At 40.6% G+C, this 12,012-nt stretch overlaps 1 protein-coding gene across 11 annotated transcripts in view; it reads right to left on the bottom strand.

Moving 5' to 3' along the window:
• The window catches only part of PPP1R9A (protein phosphatase 1 regulatory subunit 9A), a 174,718-nt gene that overhangs the window by 72,374 nt on the left and 90,332 nt on the right, over positions 1-12,012 (bottom strand). For 7 of the 11 annotated variants that reach the window (XM_046930244.1, XM_040695473.2, XM_040695472.2 and 4 more), the window contains one exon: positions 11,419-11,475. The exons of the other annotated variants lie outside the window; for them this stretch is intronic. In XM_046930244.1, coding sequence (XP_046786200.1) covers positions 11,419-11,475 — 57 coding nt within the window. The remainder of the gene's footprint in view (positions 1-11,418; positions 11,476-12,012) is intronic. 11 annotated transcript variants of the gene reach the window in all.

Raw genomic sequence — 12,012 nt, 5'->3', positions numbered from 1 at the left:
AACTCCAAACTTGTAAGGTGTTATGTGCTCAGTAAATCACTCTTCAAACTCTTTTTTCCTCCCTCTTCTGCTCCCTGCAGTCTCACAAACTTCAAGAGTTCAGGCTGCCAAGTCTTGTCTTCCAAGTTATTCAATGGCTTCAGACAGGCTATTTAAAACTGGCTTTAATTTAATTTTTATCCTGTTTCTTTAAGACATAAAATTTCCCGGTTTTTACTGAAGGCACGACTTGTTTGAGTTAATGCTCTTACAGAGGCTAATCCAGGAGGTGGGAATCCTGCTCCCCAGGAACTAATGGCTTCCCTTCTTCTGTAACATCCATCAGGATTTGCACCACAGAAGAACAGGAGGTGTTCACGACACGTTTGTGCAGTCACATTCCAAAAGAGAAACTGCACTTGGGCAGAGGGTCAGAAGTGCATACAGGACACACTTCTGGCCCTGCTGAAGGCACAGCTGCCACGTGTTCAGCCCAGCACCAACAGGAGAGCAGAACCGTGCTATCCCCAGCGCCTGCCCTGCCAGTGTAGGAATGGCAGCCTTGGGTCTGCACCCCAGCACAAGCAACACTTGTGCCCAGCAAGCCTATTCCCTACCTCCTCTTACTGTACTGTACAACATTTTAACTGGAATTGTCTTTAAGTAATTCTGCTTGGCTATAATTTCAGGTGAAATCCATAGCTGTCAAGCTTTCCTCAATACAGGCAGTAGCCTAAAATCAGCAGTACCAACTAAATTATATACGCAGAAATGTCAAAATGACTTCATAATATTACAGCATTAAATAAAAAAATACATCAACATATGCTATGCCACAAAGTCAATATTTTCCCATTCTTCCATTTTATTAATTTCATTAATAAATTAAGCTATTAAAAAATATCTGAACATACTTCCAACATACACATTCTTCTTCAGGTATAAATTCCACAAACTTACTCCAGGATCATTTTGTGTGAAAAGTATGGACTCTTCTCTCAGTCCCCACCTTCTTGTGTGTTAGAATGTAATCAAAACTGTACCCAGCTCAACTCTGACACGTTAGCACAACAATGTGCACTCCTGACACCTTTAAAACAAACAGAAGGTGAAATTTTCAGATTTCTGTTGCTCTGTAATCTCCATTTTTTTCTGTTCACAGAGGATTTTTCTTCCATCTTACTGCTACTTGAGGCTCACTTTACAGTGTGATTTCTCTAAAATGGCTGTTTTTATTAAGTAATTTCATGCAATCAGAGGGGTTATTTACCATGCTATTTGTTATTTATTCATTTTATACTAGTTATATTGCTGATGCGTTAATTTTATTACCATTTACGTAACTATCTGTCCACACAGCAGAAAAACACAAAATCACCACTGTTGGAAATTAGATGTGAGCCCCATGTGAGAGCTTCATGCTGTTACTTTTAATTAAGATAGATTAGAATAATCAAGAGGTAAAAGTAGCCACTGGTGCTGATGAGTGAAACCAAAGTTAATACAGATTCAATCTTACAGAGCGGTAATACAGAATAAACCTAAAATATTTTCCTGACCATCATGAGGCTAACACTGTGTCCTTACAGATGTATATTTTATGAGAAAGGAGATTAAAATATATTCTGAAAACACTGTTTTCACATTACCGCTTTCTACAATTCTATTCCTTGAAAATAAGTCAAAATTTTAAGTAATAAATAACAGCCACTCAACTGAGAACATCTTATATTGTGTATATTACTGCAAGGAGGATCAGTGAGGAGATAAAAGATGCTCTTTTCTAAGTGTTTTCCTCATGCTTTATACAGGGACTCCCTCCTTCCTGAAACTCTTACAAAACCAGTTCTGTGAAAGTGCAGCTCTCCAGACAGCAATTGTTGCTGGACTCTGTTCAGGAGCCAGCAGAACTTGGGCCAACAGCAGCACTGCCTCCAGCCTCAGGGGCACAGATACCCTCTGACTTCACCTATCTTTTTCTATTGTGGCGCACTTTCCAAAGCCTCTGCCTCTTTCTTCCACACACACAGCATGTATTGCTGGCCCGCTCTAATGCAGCCCTGACACGGATAATCTCCAGCCCTCTGCTAATTACAGTCATGCTCACTGCCAGGCAACGGTCCTCTTTTTGAGAGGCTTTGAAACATGAGATCTCTTCAAGGCAAGCAGACTAAGGACGACAAGTAATGCAGTGAATGATTGTACGGAACAAAACGGGCAGAGAAGCAGCCTGCCCCACAACAGCTGGTGAGGGACTTCAAAAGTAGAAGCTGAAAAAGAGAGGAAGAGCGGGGTGTCCTGAAGTGGGGCATCAAGAGTGAGTTCAAGAGTGAGTTGCTCCAATTGGGTGCATGTTGTGAAAGCAAAATCCTGCTAAATGGAACTTCTTGTACACTGTAACTTTAACTAAAATAAACACTGCAGTGGCAGAATATGAACTTTCCCATGCTGTGTTCACTTAGGTTTGGTCCAAACCCCAAGGAAAACCACTGCGACCGCAGCCCTGCGTCACACACTTCTCCAGTTTTTTAGGGTATTTAGGGACCTGACAAGATCAGGTCCTTTTAAAACCCAATTAATACTCAGATACTTAAGAAGCGATAAAAGATGCAACACTGATCTGAGGAGTCTAGTCTTCCCTGTAGGTTGCCATGTCCTCGTTTGCCACCCTGACGCAGCACTCAGTGACACACTGAGGAGATGGAGGTGGCTGCTGCAGGGCCGGCCTGGCTGCTGTAGGGCAGGCCTGCCTGCTCCCTCAGAGAGAGCTTCTGGGGCCACCACAACCACACCTGCGTGGAACAGTGGGGACAGCACATGCAGCATGTCAAGAGAAACAGAGGTGGTAAATAATTCCTTTCTCTTCTACGCACACAATAAATGATGGCCTTTAGGGTGTTGCAGGCAAATACGCCTCTAGAGCAATACTGGAAGAATGTCAGCTATTTTCCCATGGCACCCCCCTATAAAAAACAAACAGTTCCCTTGTGATGGCAAATATTGAATTACTTAAACACAAGACATTTTCAGAATACTTCTGTGCTTTTTTTGTGTGTGTTATTTTTAACTCATTTTCCATGCTTTCGGCATCTAATTGTAGGTTACACCAATAACTGCACCTGACCACCATCCTTATCTATCGCCAAAAGGCACACTGAGGACCTGGGCTTGCTCATTTTGCAAGGTTCATCCTGCTGAAACCCAGAAAGGTTCTCTGGTCCTAAAACACTGTGTGTAGGGAATTCTCTCTTTCCATAGCTATTAAGGTCGCTGTGTCTCAGTTTTGTCTTAATAACAGTGAAACAGCATGGCGCACTGAAACCTCCAGCCGGCAAAGATACCTCAGTATTCATCTGAACAGTCATGGTTTTGTGTTTTGTTTTGTTGGGTTGTTTTGTCGTTGCTTTTTTTTTTGCATATAGTGACTGATTGCAATCCTGTGTTGGCTTTTTTGTTGTTGTTTGTTCTTCTTTCTGGCCTCACCATTTTTGCTGCCACTACCACTATTACAAATGGGAAATTCCAGTGCTATCCTATTCTTCTCTGTTTGAGAAAGTTTGCTTTCTCTCAAACAGAAAGTTGTTTCTGTTTGAGCAGTTTTGCAGACTTTAGCTTTACAACTTCTTGGGCAAGGGGTTATTTTTTATAACACAGCACATTGAAAGCAACAGTATAATGGGATGAAAAAATGCGACTTCCCAGCATCTTACTGATTATAAATGAATCCCAAGGAGACTTCTGAAGTTTTACGTACTTCGCAGATATGCTTCAGATCTAATTTCTTTTTTTACCCTTTTTCAAAGTCTACTTTGTATTACTGAAAGTTACCAACAAGCATTTACTTTGCAGTTGTTTAAATCTTCCACTTGTAGAATGGTTTGAGCTGGAAGGGACCCTTACAGGGTCCAGCTCCCTTGCAATAAGCAGGGACACATACAGCTCCATCAGGTGCCCAGATGTCCTTCATACATCCCAGGCAGATGAGAGATCTCAGTACAGCAATGTAGCAAGTTACTGTCTAGGACAGCCTGATGCTGACCTGTAAACTTCAACTGCGTTGTCTGACTGCAACTCTGCTCCTGTTTTGTGGCAAGGTAAAAACATTAGTCTGGGCCCTGACAATCTCTCTACCCAGGGATGTGAAGAAGCAATTGCAAGCATACATCTGTAGCCACACTATATAAAAAATTATTAAAATATCTGAAAGAATATTTGAGAGCAAAATTTATCACAAATGCAAAAGTAGATATAACTTATTTCTCCTTTGGCAAGACCTTCTATTGCCAAGGTAACAAACTACCATGTCCAAGAACTCCATGTATTTGTGAATATGAAAATAAGCATGCAAAAGAAAATGTTTGTACTGAACCAAGTCTGACAAATTAATTACAATATGGCACAGCCCTCACTACACTCACTACACAGCTTCCAAGCCAGACCTTCTGCATCTGAATGAGTTCAAAGGACAGGAGAGCACGAAGAGGAGTTCCAATTTCTTTTGCTAAGTATTTATTCCTGAATCTGCTGCACTATTTTGTCCAGATCCTTACATCACTGCCAATTTACATCGTAACTGAGGGTGCTATTTTTCTTCTGCCTTCAGAAGCGTGACACACGAGCTGGCCAAGAATAAATAGTGTTTCTGGTACCAATTAGTACGGACTGCTGTACAGTAGCAATGTCACCATGAATCAACACTTTAGTATTTCTTCTGCCATCACTCCCTCGGTCGAGAAGTCACGGCGTCCAAACACAGAGTACAAATGCCACTAAATGCTCCCAAAGGCAAACAACTGAAACAAAACACTGAATATTCATAGAACATTCTTATAGAAGAGAGAAATTCAGTAATCTGCATACTCACCAAAAAGAAGCCTACATAAATAACATTTGACAAGCAATTCATTTTACTCCTTTGCAGACTTCAGAACTTTTAAGAAAATAATCTGAATAAAATCTATGCAAAAAAGCAATCATGCACATTAAAATAGAAGATTATCTGAAAGAAACAAAGCAGACAATTCATCCAACCGTAGTTTTATTGTAAAGTTATTAGATATATCGTAAGCTAAACAAGAATGAACACAATGGTACTGGTACACAGGGCTACCTATCCGTTTCAAGAAGTGAAGAGAGCAGAGGTGGAAGAAACAAATTAGGTGGAAACTGTTTGACTCGGTGCCAACTTTCTCTATACTATACTATCTGTACAAATGCTGTACTACTTTTTAGAGTTGCAAAGTTGCAGCTACCCAGAAGGTTACAATTCTCCCATATGCGATGTCTCATTCCTAGAAGACAGTGCATTAAGTACTAATTGGCAGTCATACTGCTACTGCTGCAGATGCAGCACAGACTGGATGAGCCAAGGAGATGGCTCTCCAGAACCATCAGCACAGGACTTCACAGATTAGCCTGACTAAGGCACAGCAAGCAAATGCTTGGTGAAAGCCTCTCTGAATCTCTAATGTTGTCTCATTTTCTCATCATCAGTTTTCACAATAACTATATTCAAATAAAAACCTGAAAAGAAGAAATGTTTGGATATTTTTAATTAGAAATTCTTAATGAATTCTTCAGCTGAGACTGGCTTAGCAACATACAGACATTCCCACAGCATAGGAAAGATGCTGGAAATTCTGTTATACTGTATTAAGAGAAACTCAAAGAGATGTACCACACTCTTCCTTTGCAGAGTGCCAGCACTCAGACCTCTCATTACTTAAGTAGAGGGTTTAAGAGTTGAAATATAGCTTAAGTATGACAGTGGGTATTAGGCAGCCCTTCAGCCGCCCTTCTGTGCAGGGTAAACATAATCCCCTGCTTGAAGTTGACATGTTACAGAGGGTATTTAGTTTCTAGTACTAGCATGTATTTCTGTTCTTCCGCTAAAACGCTTGTGATTCTAAGGAATATAAAGCCTTTGCTTATATTCACATTAACATTACCATGGAACAAAAGAAAAAGAAATCAGCTAGTGCAATGCTGCATCCATTTGGTTAGGAGTGTTGCATCCACTCCCACCAAAAACCAGCCGCTCAGCCGGTTAATGCTATTGCTTGTATATGAAAATGGACAAACAGGCAGAAGCTAAGAGGATTAAAGGAAAAGCCTCTGTAATACAGCAAAACGTTTGCTGTATTTTGTAAACATCTTCTAAGTGTAAAGTGCAAGGCAGCAGTCTCAGTGCCAGATCGCTACTCAATTACTTCACATTGTGGACTTACCAATCCCTTAATTGCACCTGCAGGCAGAATTCATTTTGGCCGGCTTCATTTCTTCTAATGATAGTTTCACATTCACATTGTTTAGCACAATGAACTGCATCTTAGTAAGATGTAAAACTGACTGAAGTAAGCAAAAGAATGTTTATCCACTGAGCATTCAGATAGAGTGTATTACATTACAGTTAATCACACCAATGCTTCAAAAATCAGACAGTTTTTATTTCCAGAGGAGTTTAGTCTCCCTAATGCCTCCTAATGTTGTATGCGTGGTAGAAGAGACTCTGATAGAAGCCAAGAACAGGGGTTCCCTGGTCTGGGTGCATAACTGGTTCAAACATGCCAGCTGTAAGTGCAATTTAAAAAATGGTATTAACTGAGCAAGAAACAGAAGGTTGCAAATGTGTGCATACAGTATAGCTGAACGAATAGACAAAGAGAAAGAAGGATCACGGGGATAAGCTGGTATTAATGATTAATGCTAGCTCTGGATGAGACTACAGCAATAATGCCACAAAATGGGGATTCAAAATAAATACATTTATAGTGACTCAATTCCACACTGTTTTTGGACATTTTCAACTTGATTTGCTACAACAACAGCATGAAGTCTGATATTACTACCTTGAAATCAATATCCAAATTGACACCATCACCCCCAAGAGGAAGAGCTGGGAGTCTATTCTGTGATTGCTTTTCATTCCACCCCTTACAGTGTGAAAGCGACAAAATGAGCACAGAAACTACAACAAATCTGCAGTGAGTTTTGCTCACATGAAGTATTTATACTGTTTTACTCTTTGTGTTCAAATTTTCTGTGTGAATTGATTTTGTAGACATTTCTACATTTCATGTAGAAATTTCAGGCTCTGAGGTGCTGCTTTACAGGGCTGTTACTGCTGTATCTCTACAAAACCGTTGGTCTCATTGACATTACCTCCATGCACTGGAGAGCAAACATGAGCCTTCCCCATTGGATGGGAGTGGAAACAATCCTGACTTCTGCCATGCTCAGCATTCAACTGCAGAAACACAGCTTTAGCAAAGCTACAGCTGCGAAGAGAACCGAGAGTGGGGAAGTAAATCCCTTTTGCTCTGTCTTCTCACAACGGACTACTATTTCAGCCTGCCTGCTGTGGGAAGTGGGGAGGACGCACTTATGCATGTTTTGCTTCATTCTGTAGAGTTTTGGTGTTTGCTTTGTTTTCTCCACCAGGAACACCTTGCTTTACTGCTCTGGGCTTGGCCAAACAACTCCTTGTGCATGTCTGTAGTAGTCCCCATGGAGACACATGAGCAGAGCAGTAGGAGGGCACCACGTCCATACGCATCTCTTAGTGAGCATAAAGACAGACACGAACTTACGTGTGAGCCCCTGCTGCCCCTGGCACACCTGATGCTGGCCATGGAACTAAGCGTGCAGCCAACAAACTCCCAGGCCTTCCCAGCTGACCTGACTGCTCTGAGCTCTTCGTCTTCCAGATGCAACTTCTTGATCTGCTTCAGACAGATCAAGAACTTAAGCTCAAGATGAATATTCCACCTTAGAAAGGGAAAGTAAATTGCAAGCTTTCTGTCCAGGTTCACCCAAGTGATGGAGGAGAAAGCTCTGCTTATCATCGGCAGAAATGAAGAATGAGAAAAACTAAGGCAGAGCCCCTCCCCACGATGTCAGGGCAGAGAACAAAGCCAAGGCATTCACTAGAGTGCTGACCAGTTATTTCCCACACAGCTGGTACTGCTGTTACTCACAGTAACTCACAGTATTATGGCTGCAAACAGCTGCATGCTTCTCTGTAAAGTAAAGCAGACACCATTTAACAGAAGCTGGACGCGTGCCAGGCAACAAATTAGAGCGGGTATAATCTGTGTATGACAGGCTATAAACCCAGTGCAGTAAGCCTTTCAATAATCTTAGCAGGCTTTTCATAGTTACCCCAACCAAAGGCAATGAACAAGAAGAACATACACAGACATCTCTAAAAAATTAGGACATTGAAAAATTGCTACGTTAATTCCCTTTTATTGTCTAAAAATCAGGCAAAGGTGTGGTTGGTGCCTGAACTATCAGCTGTGGGTAAGCAACCAGAGGAACTCAGCAAACCAATCTTACAAAACTTTGCTAAAATACATTTAAACACAAGACCTTAGTGATTTTTAAGGATCTCTACATAAAAGATGCTCACATCAGTGTTTTCAAGGAGCACATCTTCTAAAATGCTACATTAGTATTACAGTTATGGTTTCAAGAAAACCCAACAGCGTTGAAAAGCTCCTTTTTCTTTGATCAAAAGATTCTTGATCAAACCTCTGTAGATCAAATACAGAGAAAAACAGAGAACCATGTGAAACAATCTTTGCAAGCCCTTCTTCAGTATCCTGAACCAAATTAGCACGAGCTCAAGAAAACCAAAAGTGATGAAGTTGACATTCACTGGCAAGTTGGGCATGAGACAATCAGTGCAAAGAGTGTGCAACCCTGAGCTGCTCTGCTCCCCTACAGATACAACTGTGAATAAAACTACTGTTTCGGATGAGAGATTTAGATATGGGTACTGTGGGAAAATAAAGATGTAGTTGGATGTTGGAACAGTCTGCCAAGCCAGTAAAACTTTAATCTTGAAATGTTTCATTTTAACCTCACTGTTGTTGATTAAACACTGAAATTTTGAGACAACAGAAGAGGACCATTTGCTTCCAAATAAAGTGTTTGAAACTGTAACGTAAAATGATTCTTTGAAAAAAGCTTTTTCTGTTGTACTACTGAACTGAATGATTGCTACCACAGACCTGTCTATAGGTCAGTTCGAGTTTTAGCTTTCAATTCCTTGCATCTAAATAAGAATGGAAGCCACAGTGTTTAAAAGCATACTGCTGACCATCTTGGTTTCAAAGGGGAGAAATGTTTTCACAAATTACCCAACAGTCAAAACAATAGAAAGGTTTGTCAAAAGTAAACATTCACCCAAAAAAAAGCATCCAGTTATTGCTGAAGACCAAGAGAATTAGCAGCATGCATAATGCAGAAGAGCCATACGTGGGCTGTGCAGGTCTCCTGCCTGCATCCAACCTACATGTAGTTTTGACAGGAACCTGCAAATCTAACACAGGTTCCTTCCTCCTTTTATAAAATGAAAGGCAAAACCTCACCTCTCTGGAATTCTGAAATGCCTGGAAGTCTGAGTACCTCCCTTGCAAAAGGTACCATAAACTCAAGATGCTACAATGAAAAACAAATGCATAGAAAATACTGGAGAAGGGACGGCACTCAAGTTTTACATTGCACCTGCAACCCTGGAGAGTGCAGGGCATTCATCATTCTATCTTTCCAAATAACACTTTAATCCAAATGGCTGAATGGTTTTGCTACTAAAGAGACCATCAACGATACGTGGTTGCTTCAGATAATGATGAAGAGAACTGGAGATTTTACTAAAAAAACCCAATTAACTGAAACCCGTGTGACAGTGCTTCGAATCAAGCACAACACCAACTTACCGTGCATGGTTTGCCTATTGTCATAAAAGGTACCAGACACTGCTCTGACTTGAGTTTTTAAAAATATTTAATTGATTAGGCAGGCCTGCTAAAAGCAGTGTTAAGTAATCTTATTTCACGTACATTTAGCCTGAAAGCCTGCCTGTCCTACCAGAAGGGCAGCTGTCATACTGCCTTCAAATGGTGAAGATACGCTACCTTCCATGCCCTAAGCTTAATTTTATCTCTAAGAAATGTCATATTGTAACTCAATAGAGAAGATACAATAAAAATACAAACTGTAATTCTTACCCTTTATGCTATTAGGGCTAGCTAATATGCAGGAGATTTATAGGAAAGCCATCGCATCTCCATTTAGGAAGGAACTTTGATAAATCCAAGATAATTCTATGAGTTCTTTCAAGGACAAGTGCTTGAAAAATACATGCACAAAATGGGTTTTATGTGCATACAATATTAATTTTGGATACAAGAGTGGTTCTTCATTCTCAAGCTCTGTACTTGTTCTACCAAAGTCTGATGGCATATATCAGCTTCTGCCAACGCATGGTGAAACGCAAAACCATGAGCATTGTCCCAGGGATGAAGCAGGCCAAATCTTGCTCTCTGGAGTTAAAGCAGCATGGTGAGGGCAAACATTAGGACAGCTGCAGCGTAGCTCCTACATGCTGGAGCCAGACTTTGAGACTGGAGAAAGCTCTTAAGTGCTGGTTGTGAAAAACAAACAGTGTGACACTAAGTAGTAAATGCGAGCAATCGTTTTTACTACTTTGTAATTTGTTACTAACAAGGTAATGTAAAAGACACACCACCTTCAGCTGAACCAACAAAGCCAAAAGAAGAAGAACCTTCACATCTGGGGGTTTGCAAGTGCTGACTCATACAGTAAGAAGAGGTAGCACTCTCCCTGGGTTCACTCAATTTTGTCTGTCTTCAATAAGGTCTTAAATTACGTTTGTAAAGAAGAAAATTCAATCTGCTACAGAAGAAAAAGGTTTTATCATGATGGCCTCGTAAGCACTGAAAACCTTACAGCATGACTCTGCAGTTTGAATATCTGCTTTGACTGCAGTTTGGGTGTCCAGGTGAGATGAAGTGCCCCAGCAGCTTGCTGATGTCCTTTGTGAAATCCTCCATACAGAGTCCAAGCTTCTCCTGACAACACCATAAATTACAGAGAAGAAAGATCCAGTATATCAACTCAGTAAGCACCTGGGTACCAGCTAACAGAAAGGTTGAAGGTACGCATTTAGCACGTGGTTCAGCTTGCATGAATGCTCAACATCAGAGAAAAGGAGAAATCCCAGCTGCAGAAGTCATTTCTCGCCAGAGGGGCTATAGTGGCACAATTTGCCGCATGAAGTGCATGATCTGAAAGCCAAAATCACAACTTCAAAAGAGGAACAGCAGTGAAGGCTTTTTTTGCTGAGATTTAGAAGTACTTCTAAGAGAAACAGAAGAGCACAAAAATAATGTATGTCTGGCTAACTTCAGTCTGGCTGGAAAAAGCTGAAGGTTGCACACGGTGACAGGAAGGTGCAAGTATGTACTGATGCAAAGATAGAGTTATCAGTGGCATTTTGCATTTTATATCCAAACTATTCAGCTCAAAACCAATCTGTAGAAAAGCAATATATATACGCTATTTCCAAAATACATATTTTATTACTTGTATTAGCCAGTACTGAGGTGATCGAGGCACAATAGTCCATCTTACCCATGAAAAGGGGTTCAGATCACAGACAAGATCAGAACTGATTTGGGATGCTTTTTCCTGTAGAATAAAGTCAGAAGAAACCAATTTAAAATAGGATACAAAAAACTTTACCAGTACCCTGCAAGTAGAGAAGCATTTCAGAATAAGCGTTTGTAATTGTCCATGTATCAAGTTATATATTATTACAATAATGGTATGTGAATGTATTTCTTGTTTCCTTTTGCCATCTCTTCAAAAACCTTATTAAAAACATTTTCCCAAAGTACAGTTTTTTTTCTTATGTAAGACAGCATTTTGTACATCTAAAAAGCCACTGCCTCTCTCTCCCATGAGATGTGCAGCCATTTGTAATAGAATAATGAGAATGTAGGGAGAAAGTCAAACCATCACTCTCCCCATGCAAACTGCTGTCATGCCACTGAACCCACGCAATCACACTGAAACAAGCAGAACCCCCTGAAAAATCCATTAATGTCACGGCAAGTTTAAAGATACTCAGCACTGCCTTCCAAACAAGCTACAGAGACATCTCTAATTCCTTTCAACGCAATCAATACCAGACCAATATCCAGTGGTTTGAAAATGCCTGCTGCC

The sequence above is a fragment of the Gallus gallus genome, chromosome 2, assembly GCF_016699485.2.
Source record: "Gallus gallus isolate bGalGal1 chromosome 2, bGalGal1.mat.broiler.GRCg7b, whole genome shotgun sequence".
NCBI classification, from domain to species: Eukaryota; Metazoa; Chordata; class Aves; order Galliformes; family Phasianidae; genus Gallus; species Gallus gallus.
This window is presented reverse-complemented; position numbering and strand designations above follow the sequence as displayed.